Source organism: Pan troglodytes, chromosome 23 (genome assembly GCF_028858775.2).
Source record: "Pan troglodytes isolate AG18354 chromosome 23, NHGRI_mPanTro3-v2.0_pri, whole genome shotgun sequence".
Taxonomy (NCBI): Eukaryota; Metazoa; Chordata; class Mammalia; order Primates; family Hominidae; genus Pan; species Pan troglodytes.
The window spans coordinates 41967787-41986966 of NC_086016.1; the positions used below are offsets into that span (position 1 = coordinate 41967787).

Genomic DNA, 19180 nt, shown 5'->3' on the forward strand with positions numbered 1-19180 from the left:
TTCAAAACCAGCCTGAGCAACATAGCAAGACCCCATCTCTACAAAAAAAAATTTTTTTTAAGCTGCAGAGGGGTCAGCCTTCAGGGAATGTTGCTCTCAAAGACTTGGATGTGGTAGGAGGAGCCAGCAGACCCTCCCCTGCCTGCCCAGCCCACAGCTCAGCAGAGCCTCTTCTGTGCTTCCCCCAACAGCGAGTGCGGTGGGCCCGGGCGCTGTATGACTTTGAGGCCCTGGAGGATGACGAGCTGGGGTTCCACAGCGGGGAGGTGGTGGAGGTCCTGGATAGCTCCAACCCATCCTGGTGGACCGGCCGCCTGCACAACAAGCTGGGCCTCTTCCCTGCCAACTATGTGGCACCCATGACCCGATGAACTCTTCAGGGGACAGAAGCTTTTTGTCTGGAGCTGCCCACAAGAAAGAGGGCAAGGAAAAAAGGCTGGACTCCATGACTATATATACATACATCTATCTACATCTGCCTGTGTACACACACAACTTTTTATACTAGTAATTTATTGGCAATTGGGCTGGTAATTAGTTGATGCAAAAGGGAACTCAGGTGGAGAATAATATTGACACTTGCTTTTCTGCCCCCCTCAGGGGTGTGTGGAAGGCAGTGGGGGAGTTGGGAGGGGGGCAGGGAAATGAAATGGAGTTTTGTCCTGGCCTTCAGCTGTCACTGCTTCCTCCTTGTCTTGGGAATTTTCACGGAGAACAACTAAGCAGAGACCACACCTCGGCACTGGACACAGAACAACAGGGTGGGGTTGAACTTGGTGGGGCACGTTCTAGCTGACCTGCAAGCCCCGCTCACCTGGAGGGCTTGCAGAGCAGCTCTCCTCCTGTTCTCCAAGGGGTGGGCACTGTTGCATTAGGAATTAAGGTGCAGCCCAGTGCTGCGGGCAGCCAAGCGAGTCTGAGCGGGGATGTGAAGGCAGGACAGGGTTGGAGAGACCCTGCCTGTGCAAGGCTGGCCTCCTAGTCAACACCTAGCTGAGACATTCATCTCTGTTCAAATTAATATTCCTTGGGTCTTTCAAATGAATGTTCCAATGTGAGGAGCCAAGTACTGGGAAATCGAGGGATTTTCCACAATCCCCAAGCAGCTTACTCAGTGGAACCTCTGTTTCCCCAGCTATGAAGGAAATAGCATCCTACATTCTGTAAAGTGCTTGAAAAGCTCTAGCTGAGAATGCTGAATTTTACAGTCATTGTTTTATGGTTACAAGGGTGTGTCTTCAGGGCTCTGTTCATTTTCCCTCTTGATTTTCTCTTTTGAAGATGCCTTGCCCAGTGGCATGGAAAGAAGCCCACTTGATGATAGGAGCCTGACTATGAATTGATTGACTAAACATGACCCCAGGTGGAAGCTGGCTTTGACACCAGCTTCCTGTTCAGTCTGACCACTGCTGTCCTCCTGCTGCCCAAGAGTTGCACCTGGAGCAAGGAACCCCACCATGGCTGTCGCTCTCCATCCCCTCACGCTAGAATCATGTGTCCAAGTGCTCACCCTGGAGGTGCACAGCACAGGTCAGCCTGGCCAGGGGCGAAGGAGACAGTAGAGAGGAAGCTCAGGGCCTTAGGGGAGGCCGGGTGCAAACCCGTTCTGCACCAAGTGCACTCGGAGTTTGTGGGTGTGGGTGTGTACCCCTGCAGGTGTGCACATGTGTGCTTGCACGCACATATTTGTGCACTCCTGTGTGTATACATGTGTGCTTGTGTATGCATATGTGTGCATTCCTGCATGTGTGGACATGTGCGTGCATGCATCTGTGTGTCTGTGTGTGTGCTGAGACAGGAAAGGGGGTGAAAGTGTTGGTGAGGGAGCCTGGAAGTTTTCTCTTCCCCAACCTCTCTTGCTCTAAGGAGGGATGGGGTTGGGGGCAGCCATTATTGAAGGTGATCGGAGAAGAAAGATTTTCTGACTCAGAAGTAACTGCCAGTGTAGCACAAGCAGTGTCCCTTGTGACTGTGATTCTACAGTTCTCTGATCCCCATGTTTCCTTTAGAGGAAAGAGGAAAAAAGGAACTCTGTGGTGGGTATTGGGAGGGAAAAGAAAATAGCCTGGTGGAGGCAGGAGGGAGTCGAGTGTGAGTAAGGAGCACCTGCAGCTTTTGGAAGTGAAAGCAGGGAGAGGGAAAGGTAGCTAAGACATCCAGGAGGATCAAGGGGCAGCGTGAGAGGCACAGGGGGAGGAAAGGGAGAGGGTGAGTGGGGCCAGGGAAGAGAGCGGTGTGGAGTTGGTGGGCAGATGGTGCAGGAGGAGGGCCGGGCAGTGGGGAGAGGAAGAATCAGAGCAGAGAAACCGCTGCTGCGGAAGGCAGGGAGCAAAGAAGCATAAGAAAAAGAACAGGAGAAAGAACAAAGGCAGAGAAGACCTCCTCAGCTATTTTGGTGCTAGGTAATGTGAAATGCTGCAGTAAATAAAAGCCATAAGTAATGTTTGATTTTACAGTATTTACAAACCATATGCTTTAAACAGCCCACAAACTTCATCCAGTTGTCTGATGATGTGGGAGGACCAGCTCTAGTTAGACGGAGGTATGTGATTCGATTCTGGTGGAGATTTTGTGCCTTGAAAGACTTCTCAAGAAAGCAGTAATAAAACAAAGTGTCTTTGTTTGGCCAGGCCGTGTCTGGTGTCTGCGTTGCATACCCCTCAGGTAGAGAGTGAGAACGAGACCAAGGGGTGACAGGGGTCATCGGCCTGCAGGAGCTGACCCCGTAGGCAGGCGGTATGAGCAGAGCTTTCAGAACCCCTGGAGCTCGGTGTTCTGTTGTAGCAAAAGCTACTGAAGAGTATTTTGTACTGAGATGCCAAAGCATCTTTCCCTTGCTCATCAGCCTCCATTCAGAAGGAAGCGGGAAAGTCACCCAAACCACCTACAAGGAATGAGGGCTCTTAGCGGCCAGGTAAAGAGGACAAGAACCAAACTGTCCACATTATCGAGGGGAGGGGGAAAGAGAGCTCAACCCCCCTCAGCCTCTGGTGCTGCCAGGGGGAGCCCCTCTGCATGTGTCCCCACGGGCCCTAGTTTCTACCTGACAGCATTTCAGCACCAGAGGAGGGTCGAGCCAGCTCCTCTCACCAGCCACAGAACCAGCAGCCAACAAACACATTGTCCCCGAGTTTGGCTGCAACACTCTATGTGACTTGGGAACTTGAAGCTTCCAGAGAAAAGCCAGTTCCTGTTGGACCAGTTGTTGGGTTTTCCTAACCACTTGCTGTGCCTCACCGCATTTCAAATATCTGGCACCTGCCACTGCCCACCCACTTTTAGATGGCCCTAGGGTGATCTAACCATGGTGCTTCTCAAAATTTAAAGTGCCTACGAATTGCCTGGGGACCGTGTTGAAATGCAGCTTCCAACTTGGTCCTGAATTTCTAACAAGCTACTGGGTGCTGTTGCTAGGTCCACATGTTAAGGAGCAAAGGCAAAGAACTTAGCAGTGAGCACAACTCTAATTGGGCTCTTCTTCTGAGGATATTCGGCCATTTTTTCTTCGCTGCTAACGAATAGGTCACTTTGGCTTTGGGACAGATGCAATTCAGAACGGTCATTATGACGTCATTCATATTTGGCTACCCAGGTGACTTATTATTTTAGCATCCTTATCTCTAGAATTAAAAAAATGTAATGTGAGAGGAATGCAGATGAAATGCAAACAGGAATTTCCTATAATAATTACTATTTCCTAATAGTAATTATTTTAAACATCAGCAGAGATTGCAGAAGTTGTAAAAGCTTTGTCAGGAAATCTTTAGTCATAAAATTGACTCTGGTCAGATGTGGCCCTGGTTGAGGCAGGGGACTGTGCTCCCAGCTAACCTAAAACACAACAGCCCACACTCGGGACAGATTAGCATGGCCAAAATATTTACTGTTTGCCTTGTCTAAGCCAACATTCCAGCCCGTCTATACCAAGGCAAGAGTGTGAGAAAAACCTTGATTGTCTCAATTCTTTTTAAAAAATGCCTCCTCAGTTCCTCCACTTTACTCCATCACCTTGGCCATGCCACCATCATCTCTTCCTTTGGCAACTGTCAGCTTTCATACCTTTCTCCCTGCATTCTCTCCCGTAATCTGGTCCTCCACACAGATGCCAAAGTGATCTTTGTAAAAATAAATCTGATCACATCACTCCCCTTCCCACTGGATTTAGGCTTAAGTCCAAAGTCCTAATGTGGCCCTGTGAAGTCTGGCCCCTGCCTCCCTCCTCAGCCTCCTCTTCTGCCTCCCCTGCCCCTTGCTTTTATGCTCCTGCCCCACTGGCCTTTCAGCCTCCAAATGGCCAAGGATTTGTCCCCAAACCTTTCACACTTGCCATTCTTGCTACCTGGAGGCACATCCCCTGCTAACCCTGCTAACTCTTGTTCATCTCCAGGTCTGGGTTGGTTTTTTGTTTTCTGTTTTTTGTTTTTTGTTTTTGTTTTTGTTTTTGTTTTGAGATGGGGTCTGGCTCTATTGCCCAGGCTGGAATGCAGTGGCACAGTCTCAGCTCACTGCAGCCTCTGCCTCCCAAGTTCAAGTGATTCTCCCACCTCAGCCTCCCGAGTAGCTGGGATTACAGGGTCATGTCACCACGCCTGGCTAATTTTTGCATTTTTGGCAGAGACAGGGTTTCACCATGTTGGCCAGGGTGGTCTTGAACTCCTGACCTCAGGTGATCCACTCACCCTGGCTTCCCAAAGTGATGGGAATACAGGTGTGAGCCACCATGCCTGGCCCAGGTCTGGGTTTAAATGTCACTTCCAAACAGTCCTCCTCTGCCCTCTAATCTAAAATAATCCTTCCCCTAAGATGGTCTTATGAGTCCTGTGCTTTTCCTGAATAGCACGTACACAGATGATGGTGCCAGACTGAGCTGCATGGCTATTACAGCTCACTGCAGCCTCTGCCTCCCAAGTTCAAGTGAACTTGGAGCTGTAAGCTCCACGGAGCAGGGGTCACCTCTGTTTTGTAAACCATTGTACACCCAGCATCTAGCACTATGCAAGGCACACAGAGGCTCAGTAAATATTTTTCTAATGAAGGAATGATTGGACCTGCTTCATCTCATTTGTTTACTCATTTTGTAACTCAACTGTCTTGGGCCTAACAGACATGTAGATGCAAACAAGGTCATATTTACAATGATGTCCAGGTTCCAGTAGCTTTAGCCACTGTCTTCGGATTCTCCTCCAGTTAACTTCTGAGAGGCCAAGAGAGGGAGGCTGTTATCTCTCACGTGTTTAGGCACCAGTATACTCATGCTTCCTACTCTGCTTCCAGTGTTCTGTTGCCCCACGCATCCTCTGCTGACAATGCCTTCCCAGATGCTGCGGATCCACTATGCACCACATTTATCTGCTGGTGAATTGACCCAATCCTTCAGGACACCAAATCTGCCCTGCAGTCCACATGACAAGGAGATTGGGGAAGAGGTAGAGGGGAGAATGGCCAGCCTGTGCCCAATTCTGAGGCACTGCTTGGACCCTGGCTCCCTCAGCATCTTCCATGAGCACAGCTGGCTCTCTTCTCAGCCGAGCCCTCCCTCCATCAGACAGAACAAGGGATACCAACCCTTCCCTCCGTCTCTCTCTTCTCACTCTTCCCTGTTGCCTCTTTCTCCTTGAGCTCAAAAGAAGGGGAATGTACCTACATGCCATCGTTAGCTCCCAGCTAACCTGAAACACAACAGCCCACACTGGGGACTGATTAGCATGGTCAAAATATTTGCTGTTTTCTTAGTCTAAAGTCAACACTTCAGCCTGTCCATACCAAGGCAAGGGTGTCCTCTGCACCACACCATTTGTGCAGTAGATACTACCTAGAAGCCTAGTAGCTGTGCACTCACTTCTATTGTTTTAAGTTTTGCTGTAATTCATTCATTAAGTCAACAAATATTTACAAAGCACCTCTTCAGGGTCAGACACAATCAGCCATCGGGTCCTTCACATTCTCTCAACTCTGTCCCTTCTCTGCACCCATTCCACAGCCACTGCCTTACTTCAAACCTCTCTCACTTCTTTCCCTGATGACTGCAATAGTCTCAGCACTCGTCTCCCCGCCTTCCTGGCTGGCACCCTGTAATACAGCCTCCAACGCAGTCAGGGAGATCTTATTCGCAGACAGGCTGATGATACCAAGCTCCTGCTCAAATCTTTGGGTTCTCCATAGTCTTCAGGCTGGAGTTTAACCTCCTTAGCTTCGCACTAAAGGCCTTTTGTGATCTGCCTGCTGCCTTGTTCGTTCAGCCATATCTTCTACCTCTCCAGTCCCAAACACCCTTTACTTCAGTCCCTTAGAACTATCTGTGGTTCCCAGAATGAGGCATGTTTTCTAAGACCTCTGGTCTCCTACATTCTGTTCTTTTTGCCTGGAATGCTTTCTCCCACTGTTTTGTCTAGACAAGGGCTGTCTATTAGGACTTTCTGTGATGAGGGAAAAGCTCTGTATCTGCTCCATCCAATGTGGTAGCCACTAGCCACATGTGGCTATTGAATACTTGAAATATACCTGGTATAAATGACTGAAATTGCCACATGTGGCAAAGAGCTGCCTTATTGGGCAGCGTGGGTCCAGACAACTGTTACTTACTTTGAAATCATTAGCTCAGGGCTCAAGGTCTCCACTGGGAAACCATCCCAATATTATGGTTGATGTAAGTGCCCCTGTCCCCCAACCCCCACTTACGTTCCTGTAGTAACCTTGTTCTCCCTCTATCCCAATACTCAGAACACCATTGTCAGTGATTCACTGATCTGCCTCCTCTGCTAGACCAAATCTTTTTTAGGTCAAAGATAAGCAGTGCAGTCAATAAATGGTTGATGCCTAGATGCAGTGACGTGCTCGTAAAGATTTAATAATTGGCTCTCTCTAAGAAGAAGCCCTAACTTGTGGTATTTGCCAATTCTATGGTGTAAACACTCCCACCATATGCCAAGAGAATGAGAAGACAAGTCACAGACCAGGAGAAAATATGTACAGAAGACATATCTGATAAAGGACTATGATACACAAAGAACTCTTAAAACTCAACAATAGGCAATAGGCAGGGCACAGTGGCTCACGCCTGTAATCCCAGCACTTTGGGAGGCCGAGGCAGGTGGATCATGAGGTCAGGAGTTTGAGACCAGCCTGGCCAAGATGGTGAAATCCCGTCTCTACTAAAAATACAAAAATTAGCCGGGTTTGATGGCGGGCACCTGTAATCCCAGCTCCTTGGGAGGCTGACGCAGGAAAATTGTTTGAACCCGGGAGGTGGAGGTTGCAGTGAGCCAAGTTCCTGCCACTTCGCTCTAGCCTGGGCAACAGAGCAAGACTCCATCTCAAAAAAAAAAAAAGAAAAGAAACAAAAAAAACCAACAACAACAAAAAAACTCCACAATTAGAAAATGATCAACCCAATTTAAAAATGGGCAAAAGACATGGACAGCTCATGGAAGAAGATATAGATGGCAAGTGAGGAGATAAAAAGATGCTCAATAACATATGTCATTAGGAAAATACAAATTAAAACAATGAAATATCACCACACACCTATAAGAATGCCCCATATCTATAATACTGACAACACCATATGCTGGTGATGATGTGAAACAACAGGAACTCTCATTCATTGATGGTGGGAAGGCAAAATGGTACAGCCACTTTGGAAGAGAGTTCGATGGTTTCTTGCAAAACTAAACTTAGGCTGGTCATAGGATCCAGCATTCACACTCCTTGGTATTTACTGAAAGGTGCTGAAAACATCCACACAAAGACCTGGACATGGATATTTATAGTGGCTTTATTCATAATTGCCAAAACTTAGAAGAAGCCAAAATGTCCTACAATAGGTCAATGAATAAATAAACTGTGGTACCTCCAGACAATAGAATAGTATTCAGAAAGAAATAAGCTACCAAGCTATGAAAAGACGAAAACCCTTAAATGCATATTATTATTATTATTATTATTATTATTAAGATGGAGTTTCACTCTGTCACCCAGGCTGGAGTGCAGTGGTGTAATCTCAGCTCACTGCAACCTCCACCTCCCTGGTTCAAGCAATTCTCCTGCCTCTGCCTCCCAAGTAGCTGGGATTACAGGCGCCCGTCACCACGCTTGGCTGAATTTTTTTTTTTTTTTTTAGTAGAGACGGGGTTTCACCATGTTGGCCAGACTGGTTTTGAACTCCTGACCTAAGGTGATCTGCCCACCTCAGCCTCCCAAAGTGATGGTATTACAGGCATGCGACGCTGCACCCAACCCTTAAATGCATATTACTATGTGAAATAAGCCAATATGAAAAGGCTACACACTGTACCATTTCAACTACATGGCATGCTGGAAAAGGAAAAACTAGAGAGGCAGTAAAAAGATCAGTGGTTGGAAGGGTTGAGGGTGGGAGGCATGAATACGCAGAGCCCAGAGGATTTTTAGGGCAGTGAAACTCCTCTGTGTGATGCCACAACAATAGACACATGGCATGACACATTTTTCAAAACCCATAGGATGCACAACAGGAAGAGTGAACCCTAATGTAAACTACGCATTTCGGGTGATTATGGTGTGTCAATGTAGGCTCAACAATTGTAACAAATATATCACTCTGCTGGAGGATGTTGACAGTGAGGGAGGCTGTGCGTGTGTGGGGACAGGGGGTATTTGGGAACTCCCTGTGTCTTCTGTTCCATTTTGCTGTGATCCTAAAACTGCTGAAAAAAAAAAAAAGTCTACTTAAAAAAGAACAACTCCCACCATGGCAGATTTCAGGCTACCAACATGACATCACTGAATCCAGAGTTGGGAAGAGATGTACACAATTGTTTTTCATGGGCAGATAGGAGCCAGCCCCAGCACACCACTGCATGAGTGAGTGAGTGAATGAGTGAATGAATGAATGAATGAAATGTGCCAGATGCTGGGAATACCAGGGACGCCATCAGGCTCTTTAGGGAGAAGTCTATTCAGACCTGCAAGAGCTGGGCATGCAGCTGCTAGTCAGATTTCAATTCCAACTGAGGAGATAAAGGATCAGGGAGTCCCATCTTTGATTTAGTCAGTAAATCAAAGATATGGGACATTTGTTTTCTTTGGGTGCTTTACCTTTAATACCAAGACTTGTCAAGGCATCTCTATTAAGTGGCCCACTCAGACAAGTGCAAAGTGAGTGAGCTGGAGGCGAAAAAAACAGAGGCCTGACCAAAAGGCTCTAGAGCAACAAGAGGCTCATGATTTCCCATCACAAGAAGTCCAGAGACAAGACAGCTATTGGCTGGCTTAACACAATGGCCCAACAATGCATCAGTGATGTCTCTGAGCATCAGTGGTGTCTCTTCTCAGTGGCTTACAGCTCCAGACATCACATGCAGACGTGACAATGTCTAATGGAGAAGGGGCACATTCTCTCCCAATTCTACTCAATGAGAAACCCTTTCCTTCCTGGAGGTCCTTCAGCGGCCATTCACACAGATCCCACTGGCAAGACTGGATCCCATGCTGTTCTTACACCAGCCATTTCCAAGAGAATGAGGCCACCATAACTGGCTTAGGCCAATTGGTAGGACCCTTCAGGAGGTAGAACCTGGGAACCTAGGCAGGGCTCTGCCCACAGGAAGAAGCAGGTGAACGTGTGGGGGTGGCGGATGGCTGTCAAAACCCAATATACAGGGAACATTACAGGAAGAGTCACTTACTTTACAATCATGTCATTTCATAAACATTTCTTGACATAATTAGGGAACAAGAGGCAGCATGAAGGAGCACAGCTTCCCTGCCATTCCCCCCGCCACAGTGAGACACCTGCAAGGACACAGACACAGCCTTTCCATCAGCCTTCCTCTGTGGATCCCCCATCCACACTGAGCCAGCAGGTCAATGGGGACATGTTCCATGCTGTTCAGAGAAACCAGTACTGTACACAGTGGGGCCCTGCATCCACTGCAGGGGTGGATGCCTCAGCCAGCCCAGGGCTGTGCCGTCATCCCTGAGACTCACTGATCCTGATGTGAGACTCTCCCCGACAGGGGCTTCCAGGCATAGCTCTATGCAGGGTCATTTGTGGCCACACTATGACGTGGGCGATCCCATTTCTACACATCTAAATTCCCCAGGGCAGGCAGCATGTGGTATCTCACTCCCTCGGCTCTAACCTGGTTATGGGAAGTTGCTAGGTAACTGCTTCCCACACTGGAGGAGGCTTAGTTACCATGGAAAGTCCAGATGGGTGGGGGGGTGCAGAGGAAGGGAGCACTGGCTGGGGGTCTGCAGCTGGGATTCTGTCCCCACTCTCTCCTGAGCCCCTGGACCTAAGGGGAGTCTCTCAACCCCTCTGGGCCTCAGTTTCCTCCTAGTAAAATGAAGGAAAGGCTGGGTCACTTCTTGCTCTAAACCACTGATGCATGTGGATGGCATACCCTCAGTGAGCACTGATCCTCAGACCCCTCTTCGGCAAGGAGTGACTCAAGATGGGTGCAGAAAAGGAATGCATTAAGTTTATGTCTTAGCCTGGGCAACATAGCAAGACCCTGTCTCTACAAAAAAAAAATTTTTTTTTTTTTTGAGAGCGTTTCACTCTGTCACCGAGGCTGGAGTACAGTGACGTGATCTCCACTCGCTGCAACCTCCGCCTCCTGGGTTCAAGTGATTCTCATGCCTCAACCTCCCTAGTAGCTGGGATTACAAGCATGTGCCACCACACCCAGCTAATTTTTGTATTTTTAGTAGAGACAGGTTTCACCATGTTGGCCAGGCTGGTCTCGAACTCCTGACCTCAAGTGATCTGCCTGCCTCGGCCTCCTAAAGTCCTGAAATTACAGGCATGAGCCACGGCGCCCGGCTCTCAATTTTTTTTTTTTTTTTTAATTAGCTAGGTGTGGTACATACAGGCACCTGCCTGTAGTCCCAGCTACTCCAGATGCAGAGGTAGTAGGATCACTTGAGCTCAGGAGTTTGAGACTGCAGTGAGCTATGATTGTGCCACTGCACTCAGCCTGAGTGACAGAGCAAGACCCCATCTTAAAAAACAAAAACAAAACAAAACAAAACAAAAGGCCAGGCGTGGTGGCTCATGCCTGTAATCCCAGCACTTTGGGAGGCCGAGGCAGGCAGATCATGAGGTCAGGAATTTGAGACCAGCCTGACCAACACGGTGAAACCCCATCTCTACTAAAAATACAAAAATTAGCTGGGCATGGTGGCACACGCCTGTAATCCCAACTACTCAGGAGGCTGAGGCAGGAGAATCCCTTGAACCTGGGAGGCAGAGGTTGCAGTGAACCGAGATTGCACCACTGCACTCCAGCCTGGGCGACAGACTGAGACTCTGTCTAAAAAAACAAAAACAAAAAAGTTTTATTTTTCTTTAAAAAAATAGAGAAACTAGCAAGCTTGTGTCTCTATTAGGATAAATAAAAGCTATAGGCCAGGCGCAGTGGCTCACACCTGTAATCCCAGCACTTTGGGAGGCCGAGGCGGGTGGATCCCCTGAGGTCAGGAGTTCAAGACCAGCCTGGCCAACATGGTGAAGTCCCGTCTCTACTAAAAATGCAAAAATTGGCTGGGCATGGTGGCTCATGCCTATAATCCCAGCACTTTGGGAGGCTGAGGTAGGTGGATCACCTGAGGTCAGGAGTTTGAGACCAGCCTGGCCAACATGATGAAACCCGTCTCTACTAAAAATATGAAAATTAGCTGGGCATGGTGGCGGGCACCTGTAATCCCAGCTACTTGGAAGGCTGAGGCAGGAGAATCACTTGAATCCAGGAGATGGAGGTTGCAGTGAGCTATCACACCATTGCACTCCAGCCTGGTCAACGAGAGTGAAACTTCATCCCAAAACAAAACAAAACAAAGCAAAAATTAGCCGGGCATGGTGGTGGGCCCCTGTAATCCCAGCTACCCTGGAGGCTGAGGTGGGAGAATTGTTTGAACCTGGGAGGTGGAGGCTGCAAGGAGTCGAGATGGCGCCACTGCACTCCAGCCTGGGCGACAGAGCAAGACCCTGTCTAAAAAAAAAAAACAAACAAAAATAAACAAACAAACAAAAAATTGGCCAGGCGCAGTGGCTCACACCTCTAATCCCAGTACTTTGGGAGGTTGAGGCAGGCGGATCACCTAAAGTCAGGAGTTCGAGACCAGCCTGACCAAGATGGTGAAACCCTGTCTCTACTAAAAATACAAAAATTAGCCAGGCATGGTGGGGGGCACCTGTAATCCCAACTACTTGGGAGGCTGAGACAGGAGAATTGCTTGAACCTGGGAGGTGGAGGCTGCAAGGAGTCGAGATGGCGCCACTGCACTCCAGCCTGGGCGACAGAGCAAGACCCTGTCTAAAAAAAAAAAACAAAAACAAAAACAAACAAACAAAAAATTGGCCAGGCGCAGTGGCTCACACCTCTAATCCCAGTACTTTGGGAGGTTGAGGCAGGCGGATCACCTAAAGTCAGGAGTTCGAGACCAGCCTGACCAAGATGGTGAAACCCTGTCTCTACTAAAAATACAAAAATTAGCCAGGCATGGTGGGGGGCACCTGTAATCCCAACTACTTGGGAGGCTGAGACAGGAGAATTGCTTGAACCTGGGAGGTGGATGTTGCAGTGAGCCGAGATCGTGCCACTGCACTCCAGCCTGGGCAACAGAGCAAGATTGCATCTCAAAAAAAAAAAAAGTTATAGAGATTCTCCCTTCTGCTAGGAGAAATTTCACTTCTGACATCAATATTCACAAGTCCTGGGGCTCCCTAGGTCCTCTTCTGAACCGAGTCTTCCTAAAAAAAAACTTAGGATGCAATGTGTGTCCCTAAAACACCCAGCTTGCTAAAGCATGATGTCCTTTCAGACAGGGTCTCCCAGTTATTGGGCTCTGCTGGTCCTTCTACCCCAGATGGAGCCATGGCACAGGTCCAGCCCTCTCTAGGTTGCTGGGACCCATCCTGACTCCTCCAATGTGGGCCACTGCATAAGCCTCTTGGGTCTGCTATTTGTTCCTTCTTTCATTCTGAGATCCAGCCCCACCTTCTTCCCTTGCTTCTGCAATAAGATCTCTGCCCAGGCCCAGATGCTGGGACCAGTGCAGTACCCAGATCCCCGTTCGCCTGCCTTGTTCATGCCAATCCCATTCCCAGAATCCATATGACATTTCCAAGCACTAGCTGCCATCCTCCTGTCTACACGCCCGAATCTCCATGATGCAGTGGTGGCTCCCTCTCCCACCATGCATGTCACCCACTCAGCACTCTGATGACCTTGTGCCGGAGCCCCTGCTCCTGCTGGCTGCACAGCACCCCCACCACCATCTGTACCCACAGTCACAGGAGGCCCCTGTAATCCCCGAAGACAGGTTGGACCCCATCCCACCCCCAGAAGCTGGTCTTTACTCCCACTTCCTTCTCGGTCTCCGCCTCCAGGGTCCAGTTTTAAGTTTTGGCCACTCCTGATCCCTCCCCACCACCATACAAACATGACAAACAGGGCAATGTCTGAGTGTGGCTAAGGACACTGCAGTCATCATATCAGGGAACATTCTCCATCCCCACTCAACAACTGAGTTTTCTCCTGGCTGGGAGCAGAAGGAGAAATTCACATCTTTTACATACAGAGTGAGCCTCTCTAGGGTGTCAGGGTCAGTGGTCTCTCAGCTAACAGCTTTGCTCTGGGGCATTCAAGAACCTTCTGGCCCTGCAGAGAAAACCCCACCCTGTACACCCTGTCCCTCCCCTCCTTTCTAACTATTCTCTCTTCTCTCCTCCAGGCAATGTGGAGAGGTGGAAAAGTCACAAGCTTTGAGTCAGAAACACGTGGGCTGCAGTCCAGACTCTGCTACTTACGCTGTCAGCCTGGACAAGTTTCTTGACCACTCTGAGCCGATCTAGAGAACTGGGGATAATAGCACTGAGTTGTCATGAGAAGTAAACAAAATTATAGGAACTACTTGGTAAGAGCCTAGCAAGTGGGAGAGACATCACGACTGCTTTCTTCATTCTTTTTATTCCTATGGCCCAGGCCAAGCAACAGGGCATGAAAGAGAAGAAACTCAGCTGGGCGTGGTGGCTCACGCCTGTAATCCTAGCACTTTGAGAGGCTGAGGCGGGCAGATCATGAGGTCAAGAGATTGAGACCATCCTGGCCAATATGATGAAACCCTGTCTCTACAAAAATACAAAAATTAGCTGGGTGTGGTGGCGCACCTGTATTCCCATCTACTTGGGAGCTGGGAGAGGGAGCTCCCGAGTAGGGAGAATCACTTGATCACTGAGGCAGGAGAATCACTTGAACCTGAAAGGCGGAGGTTGCAGTGAGCCGAGATCGCCCCACTGCACTCCAGCCTGGGCAACAGAGTGAGACTCCATCTCAGAAAAAAAAAAAAAGAGAAGAAACTTGGTCCATTCCTAAGGTTCCTGGCCCTCCCAGGAGTCTTGCCCAGCCTCTACCTCACCCATAACTACTTTCCATTTTTGGCAGAAACAGCCTCTTCTTCACCCCTCCCTGCCCCACCCCAATGGGACTTGTTGCTGCAACAGCCTCCTTCCCTTTGAAACTTGCCTGTCCTGTGTTCCACCCTCCCCCGGGTAATCTCTCTGCACCCATCAAACTGATAACTTGCCAACACAGCACATCAACTTTGGGAGAGCTCCCCTTCCTCACCTCACCCACCCTTTTCCAGGGTACGCCTGTCCTGTGATGGCCACCTGCAAGGGACAGAGTGCTGAGGGTGTTGGCCAAGTAAAGGAATAATTTTTGAAGGAAGAATGCCAGGCTAGGCAGGGGTGTCAGAGGCATCCCAGGTCACTTCCTCTGGTGGCTCTCCACTGCTTTGCAAGGCATCCCACCCAGATCAGTCACTGGCTTTACTAGAATGCCCTTCCCCTGCCACCCCGAGCTTGGGGTTCAAGCTGCCTCTTGGAGGTGGGGCTGCATGGAGGCAAGACATCTGGGCCACCCTCAACCCCTGCACCTTGCCCTGCACCTGCCCTCGACCCCTGCACTTTGCCCTGCACCTGCCCTTGACCCCTGCACCTTTCTCCTTCTTCGGTAACTGTGCTCACATAGGTCCCTCCACCTCCACCTAGGGGCCCCCTTCCTTTCTATTTACCTCTGTTCACATCCTAGCCAGCCTTCAAGGCCAGGGAAAAGGCCACCCCCTTCACAAAGTCATCTTTGATTCCACCCTCAGCCTAGAGCAAGCAGCCTTGCTGAACCTTCTTCTGACGGGTGCTCTCTCTGCCAGCCTTGCCCTAAAAGGGTGAGTGCACTCAGGTCCTGTGCCCTGGAATGTCCAGGTTCCAGGCCCCAAGGACAAGGCTGAACAAACACTAAGGAAATAATTCCAGCCCAGGCCTCTTGGTTGGGGTCAGAGCTGTTTTAAACTTTGCCTAAAAATATTTCTGGTGCTGCCAGCCATAAAGCGGGGAGGCACTCCCTTGAGTCAGGTGTGTCTGACTCAAAAGCACTCTGCCTCTGTCATGTGGGTGAAGTTGTTCACACAAGCAGCCCTGCACTGCCTGCACAGCCTGCCAGGAACCTCTGCTCCAAGACTCCCTGTTCCTGTGTGGCTACCTAGAGAAAGCAAGAAAAGACCCCATGCCTCCCCGAGGCTTCCTTCCTGAAACCTCCCTAGTCTCAGAACCTGAGCAGCCCTCTTTCTGTAACGCTAAATGTCACTGGAGCCCACTGCGGGCTCTCCCTACCTCAGGTCCATCCCATGCTCTTGGTCAGGTGCATCCATCCCAAGCATCATTTTTATCCTGCCATTCCCCAGTTTCCCAGCCTTCCATGGCTCCCAGCTGAAAACAAAATGCAAACTCAGCCTGGAATTCAAGCACTCAAGAGCATCTGTGAGACAACCTGTATTTCTGGCTCCTTGTCATTTTCCCATCCCTGAAATACACATATATGTACATATTTACACACTGGTACACACATGTACATGTACTTACATACACACATGTACATACACACACACACACACACACACACACACACAACCATGACCTAGTCAGTTGGTTTCGTCTGCATTTACCTTGAGCAGTACGTTTACTCAGTCACTCACTCACTCTTCATCCACTCAACCCTCTCAGTACCAGGTCTGTTCTAGAGCTGGAACATAACTTTCCTGCTTCCCTACCATCAGCTACTACCTAGAATATTCTCCCCTGTCCCTTCAAGCACTTTGGGAGACCAAGGCAGGTGGATCACCTGAGGTCAGGAGTTCGATACCAGCCTGACCAATATGGTGAAACCCCAACTCTACTAAAAGTGCAAAAAATAGCCAGGCGTGGTGGCAGGTGCCTATAATCCCAGCTACTCAGGAGGCTGAAACAGGAGAATCACTTAAACCTGGGGGATGGAGGTTGCAGTGAGCCGAGATCATGCCGCTTTACTCCAGTCTGTGTGAAAGAGCGAAACTCTGTCTCAAGAAAAAAAAAAAAAAAAAAAAAAAACATTAAAGACCAGAGGGTAGAACTCAAGCTAATCTGCCACGGTCATCTCTCCAGTGACCAGCTCTTGCTCTGGATCAATGCACATCAGGAACACACAGTGGGGTAGTTCTAACAAACAACCCCTGTGCGGAGAGTCTTCAGGCGGGGAGAAGCGCCAAACCCTTAGGCCTCTTCCTAGGCAGCCTTTGGATTAAACCCTCTCTCTTCCTGATGCTGGTCCTCCATCCGCACTGGCTGGAGAAAAGGCCTCCTTTGGACTATGCCTCCCGGGAGGACATGGATGCCGAAATCCTTCTTCATCTTTAAAGATAATCAAAAATGTCTACCAGAGCCAGGCATGGTGACTGGAGCCTGTAATCCCAGCTACTCGGGAGGCTTAGGTGAGATCACTTGAGGCCAAGAGTTCAAGGTTGCAGTGAGCTATGATTGTGTCACTGCACTCTAGCCTGGGCAACAGAGCGAAATCCTGTCTCTAAAAAGAAAAAAAGGTCCACTGTGTACACCCTACCACACATATGCATTCTCTCTCTCTCTGTGTCACACACACACACACACACACACACACAGAGTCACACTGGGCAACAGAATGGCTGAAAAGACTCATGTTCAATTAAGTTGTCTTTGGCATTTGGGTTCTTATTTCTATGTTCCTGTGGTATTTACGGCAGGGGAAGAGAGGAAACCCTACTAAGTTTTGAGAAAGAATTCCCAATCCGTTTGCAATAAAGAGGGTGAGGGGGCCGGACGCGGTGGCTCAGGCCTGTAATCCCAGCACTTTGAGAGGCCGAGGTGGGCGAATCACAAGGTCAAGAGATTGAGACCATCCTGGACAACATTGTGAAACCCCGTCTCTACTGAAAATACAAAAATTAGCCGGGCTTGGTGGTGGGCGCCTGTAATCCCAGCAACTCGGGAGGCTGAGGCAGGAGAATCGCTTGAACCCAGCAGGCGAAGATCCGAGAAGTGAGCCAAGATCACTCCACTGCACTTCAGCCTGGCGACAGAGCAAGACTCCGTCTTAAAAAAAAAGGCGGGTGCAGTGGCTCACGCCTGTAATCCCAGCACTTTGGGAGGCTGAGGTGGGAAGATCACCTGAGGTCAGGAGTTTGAGACCAGCCTGACCAATATGATGAAACCCCATCTCTTCTAAAAATACAAAAATTAGCCTGGCGTGGTGGCATGCCTGTAATCCCAGCTACTCAAGAGGCTGAGGCAGGAGACTCGCTTGAACCTGGGAGGCAGAGGTTGCAGTGAGCTGAGATAGTGCCACTGCACTCCAGCCTGGGGGACAAGAGCGAAACTCTGTCTCAAAAAAAAAAAAAAAAAAAAAAAGCGGGTGACCTCAGGTGAAAGCCCAGGGGTTAGGGCCTAAGGCCTGGGAACACCCTGACGAATGTGACAGTCCTGCCATCAAGGAACTCACAACTGCTGGGGGAGACAGACCATGAGAACACAGAGCCTGGATGCTCAGACAGGTCTAGCGGGAAGCAAGGAAAGTCCCTGCACCCGGACTTAGAGGTCCAGGAGAGACTCTACAGAGGGAGTGACCACCAGGCTAAAGACAAGAGGAGCCAGAAGAGTCTCCCGTGGGCTGGGGAGAAACACGTGGTAGCAGCAGAAGCTTGGGGAGGGGAAGAAAAGTAGGTCTGAATCCTAAAAGGCCTCGAGGCGCTTGGGCTGTAGCCTGCAGGGATAGGGACCCTTGGCAGGGTTTTGTGCAGGGAAATGACATAATGGTGTTTACCTTTTAGAAGAGATCTAAGGGGAGAATCCGGTTAGGGAGCCCAGTTAGGAGGCTCTTGCAAGGCTCTTGCAAGGATGTCCGGGAAGGGAGGAGTGGGGAGTGGCAGCAGGGAAGGAGGGAGGGGCAGTGACGGAAACACACCACGTCACCCCACATCACATCACACCCTAGCCCAGAGAAAGCCTCTTCTGGTCTGGTGGCCTAAGGGAAAGGAAAGAGTCAAAATGAGCCCCTGTTTCCCATGCTGGTGAGATGGAGGCTGGCTAGTGGAGGGCTGGGTCGTTTTGGACATGGTAAACCCAGGAGGAGGGGCATGCCTGGGGGGCATAGGAGAAGGGGCTGACAGGTGCCATTTGGGACAAGTTGTGTTGGAGGTGCCTGGGGGATGTGTGAGTGGAGATGACCAGCAGGCAGCCTGATGAACTGGCATGGATTGAGGAGAGGGTTCTGGAGTTGAGCTAGAGTCATCCAAGCACAGGGAAGCGAGGTTGCCCACGGATGGGCGAGATGTGAAAGGCGGGAAGGTCAGGGCAGGGTCCCGAGGAACACCGCATTTCAGAGATGGATGAAGGAGAATGAGAAGGAGTGGCAGGGAGGCAAACAAACAAACAACAAACAGGAATCACCAATTCAGAGAAAACAGTGCAGTGGCAGAGTCTTCAGGGGACTGGGAGCCTCTGTACCTCCAAGGCTGGAGAAGCAGCAAAGCTCCTGAGTCTGGAAGGTCTGTGGGGGCAGGAACTTGCCTGGTACATAATTAGTGCTCCATAAACAGTCATTTAATGAACAGATGAAAGCCGTAGGTGAGTTCCGACACAGGTGAGAGACCTCGGTGTATGCGTATTGTGGAGCGGTCGAGTGGATCAGACGGGAAGGTTGCTTAAGTCGTTCAGTCCTAGGATCTCTGCCTCTCCTCCCAGTGGGCCTGGGGGAACCCCTTCCCCTTATTCTCTCTCTCACCCTCTCTGGCCAACCAAGAATTTTACAGAGGCATGAGAGAGAGAGCCCCCGAAGTTTTGTAGAGATGC

The 19180-nt window shown here is 49.7% G+C and overlaps 1 protein-coding gene across 12 annotated transcripts in view; it reads left to right on the forward strand.

Annotated features, from left to right (window-relative positions):
- GRAP2 (GRB2 related adaptor protein 2) overlaps positions 1 to 13895 on the forward strand; it is a 90783-nt gene extending 76888 nt beyond the window's left edge. For 10 of the 12 annotated variants that reach the window (XM_001166508.8, XM_016939207.4, XM_016939208.4 and 7 more), the window contains one exon: positions 192 to 2629. In XM_001166508.8, the coding sequence (XP_001166508.1) occupies positions 192 to 371 (180 nt within the window). In that variant the 3' untranslated portion in view covers positions 372 to 2629. Of the gene's footprint in view, positions 1 to 191; positions 2630 to 13719 lie in introns of those variants that run through there. The other 2 variants (XM_054675911.2, XM_024352896.3) reach the window with 1 other exon arrangement.
- The last annotated feature ends 5285 nt before the right edge of the window (positions 13896 to 19180 follow it).